Source organism: Leucoraja erinacea, chromosome 13, assembly GCF_028641065.1.
Source record: "Leucoraja erinacea ecotype New England chromosome 13, Leri_hhj_1, whole genome shotgun sequence".
NCBI lineage: Eukaryota > Metazoa > Chordata > Chondrichthyes > Rajiformes > Rajidae > Leucoraja > Leucoraja erinaceus.
In genome coordinates this window covers 3,280,728-3,307,777 of record NC_073389.1, presented here as the reverse complement: position 1 = coordinate 3,307,777, position 27,050 = coordinate 3,280,728, and the positions used below count along the sequence as shown (strand labels likewise).

At 42.3% G+C, this 27,050-nt stretch overlaps 1 protein-coding gene across 1 annotated transcript in view; it reads left to right on the top strand.

The window, feature by feature from the left end:
• polq (polymerase (DNA directed), theta) overlaps nt 1-21,322 on the top strand; it is an 85,855-nt gene extending 64,533 nt beyond the window's left edge. Inside the window, exons 26-33 of the mRNA XM_055644283.1 lie at nt 26-152; nt 1,274-1,392; nt 2,506-2,690; nt 5,702-5,813; nt 10,712-10,836; nt 13,381-13,540; nt 15,740-15,855; nt 20,285-21,322. Of these exons, the coding sequence (XP_055500258.1) occupies nt 26-152; nt 1,274-1,392; nt 2,506-2,690; nt 5,702-5,813; nt 10,712-10,836; nt 13,381-13,540; nt 15,740-15,855; nt 20,285-20,401 (1,061 nt within the window). The 3' untranslated portion in view covers nt 20,402-21,322. The remainder of the gene's footprint in view (nt 1-25; nt 153-1,273; nt 1,393-2,505; nt 2,691-5,701; nt 5,814-10,711; nt 10,837-13,380; nt 13,541-15,739; nt 15,856-20,284) is intronic.
• Nucleotides 21,323-27,050: the final 5,728 nt, after the last annotated feature.

Here is a 27,050-nt window from a genome sequence, read left to right as displayed (position 1 = left end):
TAAATGTTTATATTCTGTGAATTAGGACGAATCAGTTTCACCGAGCCAAACCTGCAGAACATCCCAAAGGATTTTGAAATTGAAATGCCATCAATGATGAGAGAGAGTCTACCCTTCCATGGAGCAAACAACCCCGTACTCACACGATCCAGGTACCTCCTCCCTGTGGAACTTTGTAAATCTCACCTTCATTTGTGTAAAGCATTATTTTACATTTGTGTCTCTGTGATCCCCATTTATTTTTCACCAATATTTCAAAGTGAAAAGTTTAGGTTTAGCTATTTGATTTACTAATAGAGATGCTGCCTGCCCCACTGAGTTCCTCCAGAAAATTGTATGTATGTTCTTAGACTTGTATTTAAAATTCAGTATTCATCCAATGTTGTCCATTAATTGTGAAAGGCATGTAGGCTTAATTATTCTGAATGTTGGTAATATATTGTATTTTAAGAATATTTTTAAAACAAACCTTCAAGCTTAAAATCTGTGTGTACAGGGTGGCACAGCGCCAGACCCGGGTCTGATCATCACCTCGGGTATCGTCTGTGTGGAGTTTGCATGTTCTCACTGTGACTGCATGGATTCATCCGGGCGTTCCGGTTTCCTCCCACATCCCAAGGAGGTGTGGGTTTGTAGGTTAATTTGCCCTCTGTAAATTGCCCCCTCTAGTGTGTCGGAAGTGGATGAGAAAGTGGAATAACATAGAACTTGTGAACAGGCAATTGATGGTCGGCGTGGACTTAGTGGGCCCAAGAGCCTGTTTCCATGTCGTACCTCTTTAAAATAATTCTATATTGTAAGTGTATGGTGCTCCTGGTCTGTAAAGCTGCAGCAAGTAGGTATTTTAATGTTCCGTTGTCTGTGGATATGACTGAAACACTTGTGTGTAGGAAGGAACAGCAGATGCTGGTTTATACCGAAAATAGACACAAAAATGCTGGTCAGGCAGCATCTCTGAAGAAAAGGTGACATTTTGGGTCTGATCCTGAGGAAGCAATCTGACCTGAATTGTCACCTATTCCTTTTCTTCAGAGATGCTGCCTGACCCGCTGAGCTACTCCAGCATTTAGTGTCTATTTTCCTGTTGTCTCTTAACTAATAACTAGCTTACCGATTGAGCGATTCCTGCTTAACAGTCAGCTTTGCTTTGTTCTTTCTGTGGGTTACACATACACATACACATTGTGTCATTGTACAATAATTAGAGGTAATACAACAGAACCTTGAAGAGGCAGTCCTGTAATGCTTTTAACTTTGTGTATTTCTGTTTTAGGAGAAGGCAAGGTCACACCACAATAGCATTACCTGGAAAGGCCATGGTGGGTGGTGAAAGGCCTGACAAGGGCCTCCCGTTTGCTATCAGTATAAGGCATGCATTTATCCCCTTCTCAGGTAATTTAGGTTCTCTTTTTACAAATGCAATTGTTATGAATAGGATTAAATCTGTGACAAATGATCAAGAACAGACACTGACTCCACCCCCATCTGTGGAAAAAGGTTTTGAATGTCTACCCTATTTATGCCTCTTGTAATATATACTTCTATCAGGTCAAGATTCAAGAGAGTTTATTGTCATGTGTCCCAGATAGTATAATGAAATTCTTGCTTTGCTTCAGCACAACAGGATATTGTAGTCTATCTATATTACTAAATCTCTGATCTTGACCGCTTTTGGCCGACTGTGCTGCGATTTCCGAGAGAACGTCGCCACCTACGGCCGTCATTTTTGGCCACCTCGCTCAGAGCCCCCCTCCGCCGTATGAGTGCGGAGGATTTTTTCCGTCGATGAAAAATGAGAGGGATATTAATGTTTTTACAAAATTCCCCATTCTCTCTGCTGCCCCCGCTGGCGGCAGGGGGAAGGACTATAAAACCAGGAAGTGTCATGCCTCACTCAGTCTCTGCCAGACCAGGAAGCGAGAAGGTCACGGCTCTCTGAGCTGCGAATAACACTGAATGCACGTCCTCTCGGCAAGGGTGAGTCCCCTCGATGCGGCTGTAAAGTGGCTGCAGCCCTTTTTATCAAGTTTGTGTTCACAAGATGAACTTTGGTTGTCGGGTGGCTGCAGCCCAATTGTTTGCCTTGGCTTGACTTTTAAAATCGTTGCAACAGTTGGATGCCTGCCCAAGCATCCATACGGCCCACAATGTCTATACTAGCCCTCTGGAAACCAGTACCTTCAGCCCGCAACACCCAGACTTGCGCAACAGACAGCCCCCCCCCTTCCCCCACTGGCGAGCAGTATTGGAATTGGTGGAGGTGGAATATTGCGTTGGTGACCAGCCCTCCCGTGTGATGCTGGGACCCAACGGGTCCCACTAGTCTAGTTTGTTCTATATCTCTCTATTTCACTGTCTATATCTCTCGTTTCCCTTTCCCCCAACTCTCAACCTGAAAACGGGTCTCGACCTGAAACGTCACCTCTTCCTTTTTCCCCGAGATGTTGCCCTGAGTTACTCCAGCTTTATGTGTCGATCTCCTGAATTATTCATGTTTGCTTGAAGGTGGCCTGATCGTGGCAGCAGATTACTCCCAGTTGGAGCTACGAATCCTGGCTCATCTCTCCAAGGACAAAGGCCTTATTGAGATCCTGAACAGCGGGGAAGATGTGTTTAAGAACATCGCTGCGGAGTGGAGAATGGTGGAGCCAGCTTCAGTCAGCGACAGACTGCGACAACAGGCCAAGCAGGTCAGGTGAAAATCAACATTTCAGAAACAAAGAACTGCAGATGCTGGTTTATACCAAAGATACACAAAGTGCTGGAGTAACTCAGAGAGTTAGGCTCAGTCCACCTAGGCCTACGGGATCTCCCGGCTGCCAACCATTTTAACCCCGCTTCCCATTCCCACACTGTAAGTAACTTCTATTTACATTCCTCTCTCCCCTTCCTCCCTCCTAGTCATTTTACCAGTTCCACAGTTCTCATTGTTTCCCTCTTGAGATCACATCTTCCCTCTACAGGCACCAGCCTTGATTGGTCATGGTCTTATCTCGCCTCCAGCTCTTCAGCCCCCCCCATCCCACACCTTACTTTCATCCACCCATCCTTTGTCTCCAGAGGTGCTGCCTGACCGGCTGAGTTACTCCAGCACTTTGTGTCTATCTCAGGTGAAAATCAAGATACAACACAGTGCAACATGCATCATTTCACTCTCAAATGATAGCAAGAGGGTACATTTTCTTTAAAAATGTTAAACTGGAACTAGACTAAGTGGGACCCGTTGGGTCCCAGTCACACGGTACGCCTGGTCCCCCAACACAACCCATTCCACCACTCACCCGTTCCCCCAACGCAATATTCCACCACTCACCCATAGCCACTAACTGCGCAGATGCGGCTCATTTCCCCTCCTCCCCAAGCACTCCCTCCCCCTCCTCTTCATGTGTAGGAGGGGAGGAGGGGGGGGAAGGGAAGTGGGGTGTGGTGTGGGAGGGGAGGGCGTGTGTGGACGGGGAGATGTAGGAAGGGGGGGGGGAGAGGGTGGTTTGGAGGGAGGGGGGGGGGGTTGTGGGGGTGTGTGGGACGGGTGTGTATGTGGGAGAGGGGGGGTGTGGGGGGGCGGGGGGCGTGGGGGTGGGGGGCGGGGGGGAGTTGTGAGGTGTGAGAGGGGGGTGTGGTGGGGGGGGGGGTGAGCTTGGAGAAAAGACAGGGGAAGAGAATGGTGAGGGGGTCATTGTTGGGGGAGGGGGGGAGGAGCCTGCGAGGGGCACCAGAGGGGTAGTGGCTGGAATTTGCGGTGCGATGGGGACTCACAGCGAGACCTGGTCGCTGGTCGTTCTCCTCTGCCGGGATCAGAGTCTCCGCTTTCAGTTTGGCGACATCTCTGACTCCCGGCTGGGCTGGGTCTCCCACGCTGGGCTGCTGCATGGGGCCGGGCTTGGCTGCTTGGGGCGGGGCTTGGCTGCTTGGGGCGGGGCTTGGCTGCTTGGGGCGGGGGGGCTGCTGCTTGGGGCGGGGGCTGCATGGGGGCTGCTGCTTGGGGCGGGGCTGGGCTTGGCTGCTTCGGGTCCCTCCGAAAGTGCGGTTGGAAACCTCTGCCGGCCACCCTCCAGTAAGACGCGATGGCGCAGAAAGGGGCGGACCTCCCCGAGGAGTGACAGGGGAAGAGACTAACCCGCGCGGCGCTGACTTGCAGCAGAAGAGATCGATCTGCGCATGCGTGGTTTTTAAAATTTTTAAACCTCGCTAAGTTTTACGACAGTCAACCGATCCGAACGAAACCCGGTGCACTCACAGCGCAGGAGAACGGTCAGTGAACGGGTGAAAAATCGTAGCGCCATCTTGATCCGTTTTGGCGCAAATAGAAAAACCATCAAACCGGTAGATAACAAGATTAGAGTTTTAGTTATGTATAGATAGATAAATGAGTTTGAGTCCCTTTGAGCACATGAAAATGCTGGCAGTACTGACACTTTATCCACTTACATTACCTGACAATACATAATTGAAACGTACAACACAGGAACAGGTCCTTAGACCCGCAACACTGTGTGTCTTTTACCACATCAAGCTATTTACATTAAAAGACATACAATGCTGGAGTAACTCAGCAGGTCAGGAGAACTCTCTGGAGAACATGGATAGGTGATGTTTCAGGTCCGGGCTTCAGTTCTTCACACTGATTACTTGATACTAGTGGAAAATAAATCGATATAACCTTTTCTTAAATATATACCTCCTGTTTCAATTAATATCAAGGTCATAATTTTGCAGCTGACTTTTGATAATATAAACCACGAATGCTTGCTAAATATTCTATAATTAAGTCAGTTAGTTTATTGGACTCAAGAAACTGCAGACGGTGGAATCAAGCGAGACACAAAAGTGCTGGAGTAACTCAGTGGACCAGGCAGCATTTGTGGAGGGAATGGACAGACAACGTTTGTGGTTGTGGTCCTCAAAGTCTAAATGTGGATACCAACCTGAACCATCGCAAAGGACATAACAAAGGAAGACTCGTAGCAGAACTCGACACAAAATGAGTGCTCATAATAAATTGGACACAATGTGACGCAGGGGCCGAGCACAAAGGAATGTGAGTTCACGGACGTGTATGCTCACAACATATTGGTTATATAGAACAGTACAGCACAAGGACAGGCCCTTCGGCCCACAATGTCTGTGATCTGAACAATGCAACACAATGTGGGCTGGATACGAAGCGATGTGATCAGCCACAACGTAAACAGTAACAGGAGAAACATGCTGTGTCATTGTTACTGGTCTATGATCTATGATCAGCTCGGCTGTTATGCCTCTCAACCCACTGCCTACAAATCTATCGTTCTAGAATGAATGTGAATTTACAGTTCTGTGCAGTAACGTTGTGCAGATGTACAACCCTCAGAATAGTGAAATGTCCATTCATCTCAATCGCAATTTCTGATCCCTCACTCTGAGACCGTGCCCTCTCCTTCTAGATTCTGCAGTTGACAACACAAACCTCTTGGCATCTATCTGACTAAAAGGATTGCTCTTTGAAAGAGCCAGCGCAGACTCACAGGTTAAATTGTGATTAATATTGACTTTTTTATGAAAACTAATTCCTAACTTGTAGAATCAACAATTTACAGACAATTATTTTTTGCATGTGTTGACATCAATTTTATTCAAGATGTTGTCAATCTGTGTAAGCTTTTTATTTTGCATTCCCACATTGGAGATCAGAGAGCAGTAATGTGTTGCTTCCTTCCTGTAGATCTGTTATGGGATCATTTATGGGATTGGAGCTAAATCTCTTGGTGAGCAAATGGACCTGGATGAGAATGAAGCAAGTCGTTACCTTGAAGCATTCAAATCTCGCTACAAAGGTAAAGGAATCACTGCTAATTCTCTCACCAGTGAAATAAAGAGATTTCTGTTTAAGTAAAAGAATGAACAGCGGGAAAGCTCCCCATTACTAGTAGTAGGGCCCTCTCGGTCATGACTGACCATGGGTGATGATGCATCCTAGCCTGGGCGATGTCATATGGAGGACAGGCTGTTTCCCATGCAGCTCGTCCCCCTCCACGTCGCTGATCGATCCAAAGGAACAACAGGGCCGTTACAGTTTGGCACCAGCGCCGTTGCAGGAGCTGCCAGAGTGAGGTTGTAGACAACGACGAACTGCCTTAGGGGCTCTGACTCCGGATTTCCTTGAGGTTTACTCCAGGAGCCTGAGGGAGAACCATTTCTTGAGGTTTACTCCTAATTTGAGGAAGGACATTCTTGCTATTGAGGGAGTGCAGCGTAGGTTTACAAGGTTAATTCCCGGGATGGCGGGACTGTCTTATGCTGAGACAATGGAGCAGCTGAGCTTGTACACTTTGGAGTTTAGAAGGATGAGGGGGGTATCTCATTGAAACATATAAGTTTGTTAAGGGCTTGGACAGGCTAGAGGCAGGAAACATGTTCCCGATGTTGGGGGAGTCCAGAACCAGGGGCCACACACACACACACAGTTTAAGAATAAGGAGGAAGCCATTTAGAACAGAGACGAGGAAACACTTTTTCTCACAGAGAGTGGTGAGTCTGTGGAATTCTCTGCCTCAGAGGGCGGTGGAGGCCGGTTCTCTGGATGCTTTCAAGAGAGAGCTAGATAGGGCTCTTAAAAATAGTGGAGTCAGGAGATATGGGGAGAAGGCAGGAACGGGGTACTGATTGGGGATGATCAGCCATGATCACATTGAATGGCGGTGCTGGCTCGAAGGGCCAAATGGCCTACTCCTGCACCTATTGTCTATTGAGCCTTTTCTATGACTGGATATGACCACAAGGCAGTGGAGGTTTTAAATCAGAGTTTTCCCTCTTCTAGATGGACTGCCTTCCCAGGCTGCGAGCCCCATCTGCCCCGAGACTCGTGGGGGCAGGAGCGTCTACCTTCCCGTGCAGGTCTATAGCACCTGCCCACTGCCCATTACTATGAGATACAGATTTTATCATCACATACCAATTTTCCGGCAACTGGTGATCCAGCACATCCCTTAATTCGGACAAACTGACAAGAGCACACTTGTATTCCTCTCCCGGATGCCCCTCCAAAAATGTGGCGCCTAAGCCGGGTGAGGCTCTGGAACTGAGGCAGATCTGTTCCCAGAGCCGACATCCGAGCTCGACTTTGGTGGCCTAGGAAGACTGTTCTAGTATCGTTCGACTCTTCTCAGAGGCTGTGACCTCTGGACGGCAAAACGGATAATGCAGAAAGCTGCTGGAACCAAGGGTGCCGGAAAATAGGTGGTGGACCAATAATTGCAGTGCTTTTTTTGTGACGGTATGTGCTGATACAGCAACTCAAAGTTAAAAGTCATTATTTCATTTTGGCCACGTGACACGTGTTTTTTAATCGTGCACACTGGCACCTTTTTTGTCAATGAAAAAGCACTGCATACCAAGTTTCAGCAAACATGAGGCCGGGTATCAAAGACCAGAGGGCGTAGTTTGAAGGTGAGACGGGAACCTGAGGGAGAACCTTTTCACTCAGAAGAGATGCTACATGGAGAGGTTGGGCAGGCTAGGACTTTATTCCTTGGAGCGCAGGAGATGTTTTTAGAAGAGGTGACTAAGCAAATTGACAAGGGCAGGCAGTAGACGTTGTCCATGTGGACATTAAAGAGGTATTTGACAAGGTCCCACATGGTGGGTTGGTCCAGGTTGGATACTAAGCAGTCTTTGTGGGAGGGGATGGGATAATAATGGAGCGATGTGTTTCAGATGGGAGACCTTGACCTGTAGTGTGCAGGGATCGGTGCTGGGTCTGCTAATGTTGGTCAGATATAAATGATCTGGATATAAATTTGGGTGTAATGATTAGTAAATTTGCAAAGGATACCAAACTGGGCGGGGTGGTGGACAGTATAGAAGATGGTCTAAAATTACAATAGGTCTGGATCAAGAGTTGAACATAATATGATGAGTTTTAATCTGCAATTTGAGAAGGAGAACGTTAAATCGAAAGTGTCAGTGATGCAGTTGAACAAAGGGGACTATGAAGACATGTGAGAGGAGCTGGCCAAGGTAGACTGGAAAGGCATCCTAGCAGGAATGACGGTGGAACAGCAATGGCAGGAATTTCTGGGCATAATCCGGAAGACACAGGATCATTTCATTCCAAAAAGGAAGAAAGATTCTAAGGGGAGTAGGAGGCAACCGTGGCTGACAAGAGAAGTTAGGGATAGAATAAAACTAAAAGAAAAGATGTATAACACAGCAACGTGTAGCCGGAAGCCAGAGGATTGGGAAACTTTCATAGGACAACAGAAGGAAACAAAACGGGCAATACGGGCTGAAAAGATGAAGTACGAAGGGAAGCTGTCCAGGAATATAAAGAAGGACAGTAAAAGCTTCTTTAGATATGTTAAGGGAAAAAGAGTAGCAAGGTCAAATGTGGATCCCTTGAAGGCAGACATGTGTGAAATTATTATGGGTAACAAGGAAATGGCAGAAGAGTTGAACAGGTACTTCGGATCTGTCTTCACTAAGGAAGACACAAACAATCTCCCAGATGTACTGGAGGACAGAGGATCTAAGGGGGTAGAAGAACTGAAAGAAATTTTCATTAGGCGAGAAAAAGTATTGGGTAGGCTAATGGGACTGAAGAATGATAAATCCCCTGGACCTGATGGTCTGCATCCCAGGGTCCTCATGGAGGTGGCTCTGGAAATAGTGGACGCATTGGTGATTATTTTCCAATGTTCGATCGATTCAGGATCAGTTCCTGCGGATTGGAGGATAGCTAACTTTATCCCACTTTTCAAGAAAGAAGCGAGAGAAAAAACGGAGAATTACAGACCAGTTAGCCTGACTTCAGTGGTGGGAAAGATGCTGGAGTCAATTATTAAAGAGTTAATAATTGGGCATTTGGATAGCAGTAAAAGGATTAGTCCAAGTCAACATGGATTTATGAAAGGGAAATCATGCCTGACTAATCTTCTGGAATGTTTTGAGGATGGGACAAGTAAAATGGATGAAGGGGAGCCAGTGGATGTAGTGTATCTAGACTTTCAGAAAGCCTTTGATAAGGTCCCGCACGGGAGACTGGTGACTAAAATTAGAGGACATGGTATTGGGAGTAGAGTGTTGACATGGATAGAAAATTGGTTGGCAGACAGGAAGCAAAAAGTAGGAGTGAACGGGTCCTTTTCAGAATGGCAGGCAGTGGCGAGTGGAGTGCCGTAAGGCTCGGTGTTGGGGCCGCAACTGTTTACCATATATATTAATGATTTGGAAGAGGGAATTGGGAGCAACTCTAGCAAGTTTGCGGATGACACAAAGCTGGGTGGCAGTTTGAACTGTGAAAAGGATGTTAGGAGGTTGCAGGGTGACCTGGACAGGTTGAGTGAGTGGGCAGATGCGTGGCAGATGCAGTATAATATAGATAAATGTGAGGTTATCCACTTTGGCAGCAAAAATATGGGGTCAGATTATTATCTCAATGGGGTTAGGTTAGGTAAGGGGGAGGTACAGCGAGACCTGGGTGTCCTTGTACACCGGTCACTGAAAGTTGCTGTGCAGGTACAACAGGCAGTGAAGAAAGCTAATGGAATGTTGGACGTCATAACAAGAGGATTTCAGTATAGGAGTAAAGAGGTTCTTCTGCAGTTGTATAGGGCTCTGATGAGACCACATCTGGAGTATTGTGTCCAGTTTTGGTCTCCGAATTTGAGGAAGGACATCCTTGTGATTGAGGCAGTGCAGAGTAGGTTCACGAGGTTGATCCCTGGGATGGCGGGACTGTCATATGAGGAAAGATTGAAAAGATTAGGCTTGTATTCACTGGAGTTTAGAAGGATGAGGGGGCATCTTATAGAAACATAAAATTATAAAAGGACTGGACAAGCTAGATGCAGGAAAAATGTTCCCAATGTTGGGTGAGTCCAGAACCAGGGGCCACAGTCTTAGAATAAAGGGGAGGCCATTTAAGACTGTGGTGAGAAAAAACGTTTTCACCCAGAGAGCTGTGAATTTGTGAAATTCCCTGCCAGAGGGCAGTGGAGGCCAAGCCACTGGATGGATTTAAGAGAGTTAGATAGAGCTCTAGGGGCTAGTGGAATCAAGGGATATGGGGAGAAGGCAGGCACAGGTTATTGATAGGGGACGATCAGCCATGATCACAGTGAATGGCGGTGCTGGCTTGAAGGGCCGAATGGCCTCCCCCTGCACCTATTTTCTCTGTTTCTATGTAACTGAAAATATGCCAAGAATTGACAGGTATAATTTAATTTGGACAAGTGCAAAGAGATGCATTTTAAGAAGTTAAACCAGGCCAGAACATTCATGCAGAGAATAGTGGGTATTAGGAAGAAGCAGCTAGTGGAAGTGGTAATGGCAGATCAAATTGGTCGGCATGATCAAGTTGGACTCACAGGCTTGTTTCCAGGTCTCGTACAAGTAGGATGAGGAACAGCTACTATCACATTGCTGAACTCGAAGTCCTGCCGATAGATTTCTCCAGTCTCTCCGTCCACATTGTTTGTTATTCTGTATTTTTATTTCTATTTTGCACTATTACTACGAACAGACGCTAAACTGCATTTCGTTGTACCCATACTTGTATCTGTGCAATGATAATAAAGTTGAATTGAATTAAATTGAGGCTGCATAACTTGATCCTTCGGTCAAGTTGAAACCGCTGCACTCTCTTACGCCATGCAGTTAACAATTACGCAGCAGGAACTGTATAGAAAAACCTTTTTAAATGAGTTAGCATTTAAAAAATAATAATTTTCTGCAGGAATTCAGACATTTCTGCGGGCAACAGTAAAAAACTGTGAGAATAATGGATTTGTCCAAACAATCCTTGGCAGGAAACGATACCTTCCAGCAATCAAAGATCAGAATCCTCATGCCAAAGCTCACGTAAGTATCTGTTTGTTGAGTCTGACTTTGTAACTATATGGATAAACCTTGTCTAGATTGTACCAACAAGGTCTGATCATGGGTGGTACGGCAAAGATGCTGGCCGGCACATCGCACCAGGTTCATCTCACATTTTCAAATTGTAGATTCTTAAACAAAGTGTACTTCACTGGGTTATGTATAGTGCGTTTTGGTGAGTCAGTTGGCTGGATTTTCATGACAACTCCTTTGTTTATTTCACATTGGAATAAATACTGCTCAGTATAAAAAATATTTTTAATGCAATATAAATAGGTACATGGTTTGCTTTATAAATATTGAAAGAAAAAATTTGAATCCTGTTCTATATAGTTTTTCTGATATAGATGTTGTTTATCTTTTCCCCGTTTCCTGCTCAGTAATTGGATGATTCCCCATCACTTCAACTCCAAATGTCATTTAAAAATAAATTGGATAGGCATATGGATGAGAAGGGAATGGAGGGTTATGGTATGAGTGCAGGCAGGTGGGACTAAGGGAAAATATTGTTCGGCACGGACTTGTAGGGCCGAGATGGCCTGTTTCCGTGCTGTAATTGTTATATGGTTTATATGTGCAACTGGAGTAAAGATCGTGGGCAGAGTGAAGCTCACTATGTTGAACCAAACTCAATCAATACAGCAACTGACCTTGTTTACAGAGTGGCCAATGGCTGTGTAGTGCTCCCTAAGCATTATGCAAACATTTTGAGAGATGTTGTGAACATTGACCAAGCAGACTTGAACACTTTTCTCAGATGTTACAAGGCTCCGATGATTGCAGAGTGAGTGTTGAATGTAACAGCTGCAAGGAGTTGGCATGGTTGGTTGGAGTGGAGCAATAGACGAGTGTGGCTTCAACCATATAAAGCTAAGGATCAGCTCATACACTGAACTACTCATCAAGCATGGTTACCCAGATCTGGATCAGCAGCTCATATTTCGCTTGGGCAGCTTACAGCCCAGTGGTATGAATATTGATCTCTCATTAGGTAACCCCGGCATTCCCTCTCTCTCTATCCCTCCCCCACCCCATCGCACTATCTTCTCATTTTCACCCCTCAAACAGCTACAATGGCCTGTTTTCTTTATAATCGTTACTTTTTTCCATATCTTTCATTCATTATGCTTCATCTGTCGTTTCCCTTATCCCTAACCACTGAAGAAGGGTCTCGACCAAAAACGTTACCTATTCCTTCTCTCCAGAGATGCTGCCTGTCCTGCTGAGATACTCCAGCATTCTGTGTCTTATCTTAGTAAAAATCAATTGGTTTTCCTATATAAACCACAACCATATATAGATCTTCATTTGATAACTAAAGCTCCAGGTCTGAAATTGACAGTCATTGACAGGCACTCTGTATCTCCATCTGTTGCCCTTGATTGTATTTATGTTTAGCATTATCGGATCTGTTTGGGTAGCACACAAAACAAAGGGTTTCACTCTACCTTGGTATAGGTGCAATAATAAACCGAAATTTGCTTAATTTTGTGTGAGCATAAAGTATTTCATAATTAAAACCAAACATTTGCTTCAATATAATGTCAAGCAGTTTATTTAGATTTTAGCCTTGTACGTTACAAGAATATTTTCTGGAGCAGTGATGTGATGTACTCACCAAAAGCCTTTCAGCAGTCTTTGGATGGCACTGCAATCTTGTACCATTCTGCTGTTTTGCAGACTGTTGTATTTATAATTACTCCATGTACACTGAGAGCTTCACATGAACAAGGTTTTTTATTGCTGCCAGGTCTTTATGACAATCTAATCTTTTACAATCATAGAGTCATACAGCACGGAAACAGGCCCTTCGGCCCAACTCATCCATGCCGGCCAAGGTGCCCCATCTAAGATAGTCCCATTTCCCACATTTGGCCCATATCCCTCTCAATTTTCCTACTCATGTAACCAAGTGACTTTTAAATATTGTTTATAGTACCTGCCTCAGTGACCTCTTCTGGTAGGTCGTTCCACATACACACTGTGTGAAAATGTTGCTCCTCATGTTCCTACTGAATCCTCTGGTTCATGTTCCCCTACCGTTGGAACAAGACTCTGTGCATTTGCCTTATCTACTCCCCTCATAATTATACCCCTCTATAGGTTCACCTCAGCCTCCTGTGCTCCAAGGAATAAAGTCCTAGCCTGCCCATCTTCTCCTTGTTGCTCATGCCCTCAGGTCCTGGCAACATCCTCATAAATCTTCTCTGCATTCTTTCCTGTTTAAGACATTCTTCCTATAGCAAGGTGACCAAAACTGAGACCAAATGCAGCCTCACCAACGTCTTGTACAATAAAATGCTGGAGTAACTCAGTGGGTCAGGAGGAATCTCTGCGAGAAGGATAGGTGACGTTTCGGGACAGAGCCCTTCTTTTCCGACCAGAAACATCTCCTATTCCTTTTCTCCAGAGATGCTGCTTGACCCGCTGACTTACTCCAGATTGTGTTTATCTTCAGCATAAAGCAGCAACTGCAGTTCCTTCCGACACATCTTATACGTTACTTTGATTATTGTGGCCCAACAGGCTCAGCGACAAGCAGTTAACACCACTGTGCAAGGATCAGCGGCCGATCTGGTAAAAGTAGCCACTGTTAATATCCAGAGGCGACTGGAGGAAGGCTTCCCTTCTGCTGCCAAGTCGCACGGTCACTGGATTCGCAAGCTTCAGGGTGACAGGAGACTGGGTGAGAGCCACCGTTTGTCTTTTTTTTCTCCTCCTCCGCTCAGGCGCAATGAACATTCTCTGGACTTTGCTATGACCTGGTCTCTAATCAGCTACCAGACTGAAGTAGTGATGTACGGCGAGGAGGACCATTAAATCTTAATTTAGTACACTCATATTCTGTTTGGTAACCATGCTTCCTTCCCAGTTTAGTATTTATTCGGAAGTGGGGCTGCAAATTATCGAAAATTATCACCTGAAATTCTGGAACAAGAAATAGGTCATTCATGATTTTATATTATACTAGACCAAGTGGGATCCGTCTGGGGGGGGGTTCAGGGGATCTGGAGTACAGGGCCCGACTTGCTCATCTTTTGAATAACCAGAGCACTTTGTTTCTATCTTTGGTATAAACCAGCCTCTGCAGTTTTTTTCGATACAACTATAGTTATCCTAGGAGGGAAATTAATCTGCCAACAGTGATAAAACACAACAAGATACATGAAACCGGAATCAAAGTGACGAGTGGAAAGTCCAGGATTGGGTATGTGCAAATATTGGGTGGGGGGGGGAAAGAGTCAGTCTCCATATTATACAGGAGCGTTGTTACAAAACCTACCATCAGCGGCGCTCCACATCTGCCACTGCCTGTGCGTGTGATTCTGGGGGCGAGGGGGATTAAAATTCAGGTTTGTTATTGGTCGTCGGAGAGGTATTTACTTGGACTTACAGGTTGATAAAGAAACTTCATTCTGCGCTTCCGTTCCCGTTTAAAAAAAAAGTTGCTGTTCGATTGCATCGCTGGATTGAAGTTAAACGTGACTTCTAACGCCTTCAACATCACGGATCAAAATCAACATCAAGGACTTCCAGATCAGGACAAAACTAAAGTTATATCGTTTATTTAACATCTTACCTTGCTTTTTGGTGTGGTTTCATTTTAATCTGATGATTCAAAATATGTTATTTAGGCCCCGGTATAGGCCGTGACTTGCCTGCCGATATCGTGGGGCAGCGGCCACATTCCGATCTATCACAATCCACTCTCAAGTTAACCAAATTCATTATTTTTTTTGCAAAATCATGTCATAAGAACATGTAACTCATCTATATTTTGTGTTATTGTCTATTTAATTTGGCTATTAAAAAAATATATTTTTAGCCTTTTAAGAATGGGATAGATGTTAGATCTAGTAATTGAATTTAGATGAAATTAATTGATTTGATGACTGATGAATATGATTTTTTTGTTGGGTATTTACTATTTATTTTAACGTTACAATAATATTAAAGCCCTGATCTTGAAAATATCACATTTTTGAATTTTCAAGGCAGTCTGGGTGTTTATTACTATTTCCATCAGAACGGGCAATTTTGTAATTATCTACAATTAGGTATTTAACTAATTATATGCTTTAATTTCAGGTCATCCAAGTAAGACGTTTCATATTTGTTTCAGAACACTTCAATCTATAATAACTGAAAATTTCATTCTGTTCTCTTAATTTTTAAGAAAGTTATGGGCTTTTGACTGTCCTCGATCACAACTTTGTGCTAAGTCAATGGAAAAGCAATAGGGAACAAGATGCTAATTTCAGTATGAAAATGACCACAAGTTTTTTTAATACTGAAGATATCAAAGCGAATTAGGTGTCAAATTAAACTTATTTTTATGCTTTATCTGATGGGATAAATTGCAGACTTGATTTTTAAAATCTCAAAATATTGTAACATTCCTATATATAGATCTATTAATTCATTTGAATTTCCCTGCCCTACCTAAAATAATCGACAGGTACATGGATAGGAAATGTTTGGGGGATATGGGCAAATGACGTTAGCTGAGATTAGGCCAGCATGAATGAGTTGGGCCGAAGTACCTGTTTCCATGCTGTAGAGTTAGACTATGATCTGTGCACCATTCACAACTCTAGTTCTTGCTCACATTTCTTGGCAAAAAGAGATTTTCTGGGCAAACAATTCTGCAAAATTCATATTAGAGTTCGTGCAAAAGAATGAATTTGAATATTTTCTTGTATTGTCATTATCTGCTGAAACCTTTTAGACCTGATAAAAGGGTCCCAACCTGAAACACCACCTATTTCCTTCCACAGACCCACCAAATTCCTCCAGCACCTTGTGCGAAGGCTGATAAAAATGTGATCTCAGGAAGTTGAGTGGCTTCATGTTGAAAGTAACTGATATTTCCATCTATCTGTAGGTATGGCTGAAAGGAAGAAACAACGAGAGATGCAGCAACCAGAGTGTGGGGGCTTCTTCATCTTGCAGATGCATGACGAGCTGTTGTATGAAGTGGCAGAGAATGATGTGATACAGGTGGGAATGTAGAGAACGTCATGTATTTGTCACCTCCCCACATACCGCTTGCTACACATGCCAACTATGATGAATATGGAAGCTGGGAAACAAGCCACTGGCAGTCTACATTATGCCATGAATACACAAACACAATGCAATGACAGATTTGTGGAAGGATGGAATGTTTTAGAAGTTGTGTACCTCTTGTTATCCAGAGTTCCCCATTCCTGCCAGCCTCCACCCTTAACAGGACCATGCCCACAACTCCCTCTATCTCATGTTTAAAAGCCTCTTGTTTTCCAGACAACCCATATCCTGCAAACAGCCTCCCCATCTAGTACCATCCAAATTAGCCATGTCCCAAGTTAGGATTTCAGTATTTGGACCAGTCTTCTCCTTTTCTATAATTATTTAAAAACAAATAGAATTGTAGTCACAGCCCCCAAAGTGCTCCCCCTGTAAAGATTCAGTCACTTAAACCTGGTTAAAGGAGGGGCAGCTGAATAATCCGGGGTACAGGAGCTTCAGGAGGGACAGGGGTGGATAAAAAGGAGGAGGGTGGAGAGTTGCAGTGTTGGTTAAGGAGGATGTCACGGCTGTGTTCAGAGGTGACATTACGGACGGTTCGTTTAGTGAGGTTATATGGGTGGAGCTGAGGAACAAGAAAGGGATGATCGCCTTGTTGAGAATGTACTACAGACCCCAGAATAGTCAACGGGAATTAGATAGAAATGTGCTGGGAGATTGCAGACAGCTGCAGGTCAAATAAGGTTGTTGTAGTTGGGGATTTTAACTTTCCCAATATAGACTGGGAAAACCATAGCGTGTAGATGGGGTGCAATTCTTGAAAAGTGTTCAGGAGAGTTTTCTCCAGCAGTATGTAGAGGCCCCCACATGCGAGAGGGTAACGCTGGATCTAGTATTGGGAAATTGGGAAGGGCAAGTTAATGAAGTGTGTGTGGAGGAGCCTTTTGGGACCAGTGACCACAGTTCGATTTGGTTTAAGATAGTTATGGATAGGGACGGAGAGGGTCCACGTGTTAAAATGCTCATCTGGGGTAAGGCCAACTTTGAGGGTATGAGAGCAGGTCTCGCTCATGTTGACTGGAGCAGGTTATTTGATGGGAAAAGAACATCAGCTGAGTGGGATGTTTTTTAAAGTGTGCTGAAAGAAAGCTCAGGATGTGTATGTCCCCGTTAGAGTGAAGGGCAAAGCGGGCAAACGTAAGGAAGCTTGGCTGACGAGGGAAATTGAGACGTTAGTCAAAAACAAGAAGGATGCATGGGGCAGGTATAGGCAGCTGGGATCAAGTGCATTCCTGGAGGAGTTTCGGGAACTAAGGAACAAACTAAAAAAGATCAGAAGAGCAAAAAGGGGCCAGGAGATAGTTCTGGCGGGTAGCATTAAGGACAATCCCAAAAGATTATATAAATACATAAGGGGGAAAAGGGTAACTAGAGAGAGAGTGGGACCTCTCAGGAATCAAAGTGGTCACCTGTGTGGAGCCACAGGAGATGGGTAAGGTTCTAAATGAGTATTTCTCCTCTGTGTTTGCCGAAGAGAAAGACAGTAGGACGGAGGAAATTGGAACAGTCACTGGAAGTGTCTTGAGAGCAGTTAGGGTTACTGTTGAAGTACTGAAGGTACTGTTGTGTATGAAGGAAGACAAATCTCCAGGGCCTGATCTGATATATTTGAGGACATTGTGGGTAACTATAGAGGAAACTGCAGGAGCCCTGGTTGAAATTTACGAGTCGTCCTTAAATACAGGAGAGGTGCCAGAAGACTGGAGGGTGGCAAATGTTGTACCTCTTTTCAAGAAGGGCTGCAGGGAAAATGCTGTGAACTATAGGCCGGTGAGCTTAACATCTGTAGTTGATATGTTTAAGAAAGAACTACAGATGCTGGAAAAATTGAAGGTAAACAAAAATGCTAGAGAAACTCAGCGGGTCAGGCATCATCAATGGAGCGAGAGAATCTAGTTGGTAAGTTTCTGGAGAGTATTCTGAGGGATAGGATATACAGGCGTTTGGATGGGCAAGGGCTGATTAGGGACAGTCAGCATGGTTTTGTACGTGGGAGGTTGTGTCTCACAAATCGGATTGATTTTTTTGAAGACGTGACCAAAAAGGTTGATCAGGGCAGAGCTGTAAATGTTGTGTACGTGGACTTCAGTAAGGCATTTGACAAGGTTCCGCATGATAGGCTGCTCTGGAAGGTTAGATTGCATGGGATCCAAAGAGAAATAGCCGAATGGATAGAAAATTGGCTCCGTGGGAGGAAGCAGAGGGTGATGGTGGAAGGTTGCTTCTCAGACGGGATGCCTGTGACTAGTGGTTCGGTGCTGGGCCCGTTACTGTTAGTCATCTACATCAATGATTTGGTTGAGAACATAAAGGGCAAGATTAGCAAGTTTGCTGATTTTACAAAAGTTAGTGGTTTTGCAGATAGTGAAGATGGTTGTGAACGATTGCAGCAGGATCTGGATCCACAGGCCAGGTGGGCGGAGGAATGGTTGATGGAATTTAATACAGAGAAGTGCGAGGTGTTGCATTTTGGGACGTCAAACAACGGAGGACCTACACAGTAAATGATAGACCTCTGGGTAGTGTTGTAGTGCAGAGGGATCTAGGAGTACAGGTGCATGGTTCCTTGAAGGTGAAGTCGTGGGTAGATAAGATGGTCAAAAAGGCTTTTGGCACTTTGTCCTTCATCAGTCAGAGTATAGAAGTTGGGAGGTCATGTTGCAGTTGTATAAGACGTCGGTGATGAATTTAGAATATTGTGTTCAGTTCTGGGCACCATATTATTGGAAAGATATTGTCAAGCTTGAAAGTGTTCAGAGAAGATTTATGAGGATGTTGCCAGGACTAGAGGGTGTGAGCTTATAGGGAGACGTTGAGTAGGCTGGGTCTCTATTCCATGGAGCACAGGAGGATGAGGGGGATTTATAGAGGTTTACAAAATCCTGAGAGGAATGGATTGGGTGGATGCACAGTCTTTTGCCCAGAGTAGGGAAATCGAGGACCAGAGGACATATGTTCAAGGTGAAGGGGAAAAGATTTAATAGAAATCTGAGGGGTAACTTTTTCACACAAAGGTGGTGAGTGTATGGAACAAGCTGCCAGAGGAGGTCATTGAGGCTGGGACTATCCCATTGTTTAAGAAACAGTTAAGACAGGTACATGGATAGGTCAGGTTGGAGGGATATGGACCAAACACGTGCAGTTGGGATGGTGTGGGTGAGTTGGGCCGAAGGGCCTGTTTCCACACTGTATCACTCTATGACCTGCCCATCCCATTTCTCACGAGGAGGCTGCCTTGTGCCCTTCTCCAATATGGCCATCTATATGTTCAGATCAAATTTCTGAACAAAATCTCCATCAATATTTTGAAAGTTAAAATCCCCCACTATTCCAAACTAATTGTTCTTGCAGCTATCTGTGCTCTCCTTCAATTTATTTCCCCTCTAAATCCCCTCTAACGATTGAGGGGCCTGTAGTCCAGTCCCATCCCAGTGATCACCCACTTGTTATTGCTGTGCTCCACCAGTGTAGCCTCACTGATATGATGTTCTCTCTAAAAATGCAACTCTCTCTCCTCGCTCACTCCACCACTCTCCCCAATGTAGCATTTATACGCTGGAACATTGAGCTGCTAGTCATGTCCCTCCCCTGGCCTTGTTTCTGTAATAGTAATGTATCTATCCACATCTGCCTTACCCGTCAGGCCTCTTGCATTGAACTAAATGCAGGTTAATCCATTAGCCTTCCCATTCTCTTTGCTGTGCCCCTTGCCTGCCCCGTCCACTTGGTTTCTTTATTCACCTAACCTGATCGTCCTCGCTACTGTTTTGGATTCTATCAATGTTTCAGACTAGTTTAAACCCTCTGATGTAGCTCTAGCAAAAAACCTTGCCAGGGTATTGGTCCCCCTCCGGGTCAGTGAAACCTGTCCCTCTTGTACAGGTCATCTCTGCTCAAAAAGCAAAATCCTGAACCCTTCTCCCAGCCACACTTGCATCTGCTTTAACCTATTCCTTCTCTCACCATCACACGACTGGTCACAAGGCAGATTATTACCTATGGAATCCTGCTGTTTAAACCTCTTGCCCAACTCCATCTTCACTTTGCAGGACCTCATCCCCCTTTTCTACCAAGTAGTCAGTACCAATATGTACAGTGACATGTAGTTGCTCACACTCTGGAGAATTGTCAGTCGGCTTTGGCAACTGGGAGGCACTATACCATCTTGTTAAAAGGACACAAAGTGGAATCATTCACAGCAGAGCTGCTGCAGCCTATGGAGGGACAATCATGTGCTTTTTGTTGTATTTCAATTCAGATCAACTTTGTCCTCAAAACTGCAGTGTAGATTAAAGGACTGTTAATTACATTGAAGTCACTGCTCATTTTTATCCCCCTTATTTTTTCTGCTTCTCCTCAGGTTGCGCAGATAATGAAAAATGAAATGGAAAATGCCATGAAACTGCTGGTAAAACTTTCTGTCAAAGTAAAGTTTGGTGCCAGTTGGGGAAATCTTCAGGACTTAGTCTTGTCATGACAAATTTGCCAGATTAAAAAATGTAAATTCACTTGATTTTGTACTAGCCAGCATAGTTAAACATTGTGGGCCAAGATATTTTCAAGAAAACGGAAGCATGAATTGTTCGTTAACTTGGAATATTTGTTTTAATGAAATCAGATCAGCTTAATTTTCAGCTCTCAATGAATTGTTGACATAAGTTCATGATGATTATATATTGGTCAAGAAAGGCATTATTTATATACTGAAAGTTAGACGGAAAGTCAGTCTGCAAAGAACCATTATTTATTTATTACTAAATTAAATTGGCATGTTGTCTTCTGGAACGAATGTAATTTTTACAGCTAGACTAAAGGAACTATTTGATATGTAGTTCTCTATGTTAAGCATATTCTGTATCCACCAACTGCATGGCTTGACTATATGGAGAATAAGATTCCTTGTTAAATAGAAAGTAAAATTACTTCCCATTAGTTCAATTATTATGAACGGACTTGTTACTAATTTGGAGGCCTATGTTTTTGAAGTGACTATACTTTTGCACAATTTATATCGAGGGGGAATGGGATAACTGTTCAATTACAAAAGTACTAGGTCAGATTATTTTTCTATAATATCGACTCGGAAGAACAGTACTCTGCTTGAGAGGTGAAAATATTCTAGTGGATTGTATTGTATGGCTGGCCATTAAATGGTAGCAAGATTCTGAGCTTATGGATAATGTAATGTATAACAAATATCAAATGGTATTTATGACTGCTCTGAATTGGATCGGTTTATAAATGATGAATTAACCAATAGATACTTTATCCTTTAACAATTATTTTTTAAACATGTATGATTTTGTAAAGATGATCAAAATATTGTGCAGATGAACAAATGTATTATTTAAAAACTTCAGCTCTAATGGCAAATACAATAAAACAGAAATTCAACAGATGGTTTTAAACTAGATATTTTGTGCCATAGATAGACACAAAATGCTGGAGTAACTCAGCGGGACAGGCAGCATCTCTGGAGTGAAGGAATCGGTGACGTTTCGGTTTGAGACCCTTCTTCATTCCGAAAAGTCGCCCATTCCTGTGTCAACCTTCAATTTAAACCAGCATCTGCAGTTCTTTCCCACGCATTTTGTCTCACCAGTGGCAGGAACGACACAAAGTGCTGGAGTCACCAATCCATGTTCTCCATAGATGTTGGCTAACCTTCTGAGATACACCAGCATTTGTGTCTTTATTTGTAATTCAGCATCTGCCGTTCCTTGTGTCTGCAGGGAAGACATTGACTGTGTCATGGAGTTTTTAGCAATCTAATCTATCGGTGTGATATTTTCCCCTTTGTTACCACTCCACAGTCGCATTCATTGGATTTAATCTAACTTGGTTATGATTCACATGGAATGTTTGTTCAGCAATCAGACAACCACTGTACTTGAGATTAAACTAACAAGTTTACACAAATCTGATCCAGCTTATTAGGCTGCAGTACAAGGTTTTTTAAAACCCCCTGATATATAGTTACTGAGAAACTGCCTACAGTCCATCAGACTTGTCTGTCCTTAAAAAGGAGTAAAAATACATTCACTGGCAAATGTACACACCTTTTAACATTCCTCTCAAAATGTTACCTTATCCCTATTTTCTCCCACCCCCAGTTTGTGGGGATACTGTAGGGAAGTGGCAGAGAGCTGCACAAAAATCACCGCCCCATTACTGACTGACCTGCAGGCCAGGTATAAGGGACAGGATGTCATTTCTGCTTCTTAAATTCCAGCTCTGTAAATATACTAGCAGACCATCACATTAAAATATTATTTTAAAGCTGCCAGTACTGGTAGGTGCTACACAAAAGATTTCTTTTTTCCAGCAAAAATTAATATAATTTTAATCACATTTTCCAATATTAATGAGGTTCATTCCAGGAAAACCTCATGTCCCAATAAAAAGTATCAACACTACCAAACATATATAGCATAATACATTACATATAGAACATTTTATATACACCATATACAGTTTTAATTCCACGATCTACAGAAGTGCCATATCATTGAATAAGCATTTAAAAATAAAACACTGCAAATAACTGCAACAAGGTTAGTTATGGCAATTTTCACTGGCAACTTTTTGTTAGACTCTGCCCTTTAAATGATACACTAAAACATCATCTGAATTCATGCTAAATCACATATGATTAAGAGTACAACTTTCAATACAGAAATCTCAAACCACCTTATTTCCCATTTTTGGCTCTAGCTTTTTTTTAAATGGCAACAATCAAAATAATGTCAATAAATTCTTTAAAGTACTAACTAAAGATATTTTGTCTGGTAAAAATACATACCTTTTTAAAAGTAAACATGGTGTTAATCAGAAAATCACAATCAAAGAAAGTCCAAACAGTTGCTGTTAAGTATTTATTTAAAAAAATGTCCTGTTGTACTTGATATTACTGTGTAAGGTTGTACTACTAGGTAAAGTTCTGTACTGATAGTTACCAACTCTACACAAGGGTGAGAAAGGCTCCTGTGATCTGGAGCATGGATTATCAGTAGCGACAAAAAGTTTATAAACATCACTTGTGTGAGCAATATTTTCTGTAACAAGCCTCAAGTGAATAAAACCTTGTTTCATTATGGATATTAACAGTAGGAAATGTTATTACTCCATCCACCCTGACCTCTAAACATTCCGAGTCATGGAGAAAACTGTTTTCAGAGTTAATCAAAGTTGGTTATTTGTATCTGTTGCAATAGCAATAGCAATGCGTGTACCTGAAACATCCACGCTCACTGAAGTGATGCACCCAACAATCAAAACTGACTCAATTCAATCTCCTTTTTTCGAGGTAAAAACAATCAAATTCTTTCTGAATCAGTCTGAATCAATCAGTCTGAAGAAGGGTCTCCACCCTTCTCTGCAGAGATGCTGCCTAAATAACTCCAGCATTTTGCGTCTATCTTCGGTTTAAACCGGCATCTGCAGTTCCTTCCTACACAAAATCTTTCTCAATTGGAACATGGACTGCTTAAAATGCAAAGGATTCCTAGAGAAATAGAATTATAAAAACAAAGTTGGTGCATTTGGCTACAATGTAAGGAATCACTAGTTCCCTAGTCCTAGATGTGCCAAGGTACTTTAAACCATTATTTAACCAGCATAACACATTGCTGCTCACTCATTACTGACTAAAACACATACCTGTTACAGGGCACTGGAGGATTCAATCACATCACATGTTGCTGGTTAATCAACTATAATGCGTAGATCTACACAGAATATTAAACCAGATAGCAATAAAATAGATAGATAAATCTTCAAAGAAAGACCATCGTGCATTTCCTGTGATCTGATTTCAGATCATAGGAAATGTGCTTCTCAATATGATGATTTAAAGACTAAATTGATGCCGATTCTCATGTCGTGACCGCCCTATTTGTGCTGAAAATTTGGGCAAGACTGATCAAAAGAAAGTGCAAAGTCATAAAACTTACCACTGCACTGGTAATGGTTCTAGGTTTTGCTGAGGACCTGTTTCTTGTGGCTGATAGTTCCTGCCAGAATCAGACAATAGCATCACACAGATATGCAGATTGTACCTGATCATATCCTGTTCCCTTATTTCTTTGCGTGCCTGATCCCATTCATGGGTGAAACAAATTAACGTGCAGTGTGGAAACAGTCTCGGACAGCATATAATAAACAGCCTACCATATGCCACTGAACAGAAGAGACATTTGGGAATTAAACTCAATGCCCAAAAAGAAGGAATTGGATGCTGAGCACACAGGCAGATTCATCCTGAGGCAATCGTGAATCGTACAGTTAGAGTGCTTAATCCTCCCCATTCATCATCCAGCACAGAAAGTAGCCAGATGATCTCTGTATATAGAAGTCAATCTGCAACAACATTTGTATACATCTACACCGGTGGATCCGTTATTATTTAAGCCCACTGGTATGACTAATCAATTACTTTAATATGAAGCAAAACTACCTTTCATTCTTTGTGGTTGAAATTAACTTAATTTGAAATGGTCATATCCAACGTGAAATATTTTTTGGTGATGTAGTGAAAGACATTTGAGCTTAGTTAATGAACTCATCTTTGGTAATTATTTCCTTCACGTATTATTGAATCACTGAAGGCATGAAAATAATCACTAAAGTAAATTCTGAATTGTTTTATTTTTATTGAATTTTTGTCACACTTTTCACACAACTGTACTTAATTACTAAACAATTAAACACTTTTGGAAGTTCTGCCTTGCTGTAATGGTTTATTCTGTAGCAGTGAACTGTATTTTACTGGACATTGATAAGATGTCCCAGTGAAATGATAAATGTATGAACATTAATATTGCCATTGGGATGTAAATGTGGCTTTTTACAATAACTTAAATCCCGTGGTATGTGTGAACTTATTTTTTACCAGCAGAGAATGAACATAATACATCAGGGCTGATGCTGATTATAGCATTCTTTCACTTGAAAAAGAAAGTTATGGGAATTGCACATACATGATAGAATGTCTATAACTCTGGCACCAGTGAGTGATTTGGTCGTCATAATCATAAGGAAAATGTTACAGTGATGGGCAGAATAATAAAGTGCTTTTCTTGCTGATTATCATTTAAAATGCTGCAACTAATTGTTTCAGATTGTTAGCGCCATGAAATGCTTTCTAGGTACCATAAAAATGTGATATGGTCTGAGTTGACATTGCGAAGATGAGTTGGGATTTTACTCATTTCTTCATAGAGAATGTCATTTGATTTGAGCCCTGGAGATTCGAAGCCACACAACGGGATGCAGTTGCATCCGATTTGTTGTCACACCGTCTCAGGAAGATTATTTCTATCCAAATATCAAAACAACACTTGGAACTATTTTGTGAAAAAATAACAAATTCTGCTGAGGAAATGAAAACCGTACAAAAAAAAGCTATATTGAATAACTTGGCGTGCTTAGAGTAATTCAGATTTGAAATACATTTTCATTGTTTCTCCAGTGTACCCGAGTATGTAATAACTAAAAGGTTACGATCCTTTATTTGTGCAAAATTTAGGAGTATTAGCACTAATGTTTACTGATGTGGAGATTGGGACATCTTCACTGAACTGAAGACACGTAACACAAATTAAATTGGCAACTTAGTGTGAAAAGATGATGGCATACAAGGTAAAGAACTAATTATTGGTCGAATGATTTGAACTTTGTTGACCACGCTACTAATTAAACATTCTGTTTTAATCAATCAACACATTATGAGAGCTTCAGTCTGAAGAATTGGTACAGAGGCATATTCAAAAGTATGGACATATTTGGACTATAATTAGCAATCATCAATCCTTAAAAAGTTGTATTTTAGTATCCCAGATATAACGTCAAACTTACTTGTGTGAATAATGTTGAGTATTTAAAAACATTTAATGTATTTACCCAAATACATGGGATTGTACTGCATTCTGGTGTCAACCTATTTAATAATTACAAATGAGAAACAATAAATCAGTTTAGTTATCCTAGTAATGGGAATTTTCTCAGTCAGTGCAAAATGGAACATGCTGCAGCCGATGACTTCCACGAACAAATGACAAGGATTTCATTAGGTAGACAAAAATGCTGGAGAAACTGAGCAGGTGAGGCAGCATCTATGGAGGGAAAGAAATAGGGAACGTTTCGGGTCGCGACCCGTGGCTCCAGCTACAATTATATGGCCATGAACATTTAGCAAGCAAAGGAATCCTCACCTATCATAATGTTTGAACCCACAGGGCAACACAAATCACATATATAGTTTGTAACACATTCTGTACTATTCCTAATCAGAAAAAATACTAAAGCTATGACAAGAATATGATTGCAATAGGATAGAGCAAATTTGAAATCTGAAACTTGTATCTTTCAGAAAACAAGATTAAGCTGTTTTAAATAACAATTATGATTGGATATTGTTTTAACCTACCGCATAGAAATAAAAATATAATAGTATATGCATTATATATATATATTGTTAACCAACGCTAGAATTGCGGCAGATTTCTTGTCAATTACAGAAGGAATCTGGCTTTGAATATTGTCACATGGCTGATTCCTGATATCAGAAATTTCAGGGAGCAAGAAAATAAAAGAGAGAAATTAATGATTATACCTCCCCCTGATTGTTCACAGATGGATTGATAAAAATGGAAATGAAAGGAAATGCAGTCCAGATTGAACAAAGAACAAATGCTGGAGGAACTCAGCAGGCCAGGCAGAATCTGTGGAGGGAAATGGACAGGTGATATTTTTGGGTCGGACCCTTCTTCAGACTAAAATGACAAATGTCTGCTTCCCTCCACAGATGCAGCCTGACCTGCTGAGTTCCTCTGGCAGTTGTTTTATGCTCAATATTCCAACATCTGTAGCTTCTTGTGTCTCCACTGTTCTGACTGCAACTGGAATAAGGGGCAGCATTGAATAGCCAGGGGCTGCAGATAGGTAGACTTTATAATGCCTCAATACGATATCGCTAAACACTTTATTCTTTGACTGTGCCAAAATATACAGGATTTTACTGTGTAGTTATAATGGCATTTGAATTAATAGTGTTCAATATCATTATAATGCAAAACCTACAACAAATTACATATTCTCATGCATTGTTGATATAAAAATCCCTAGGT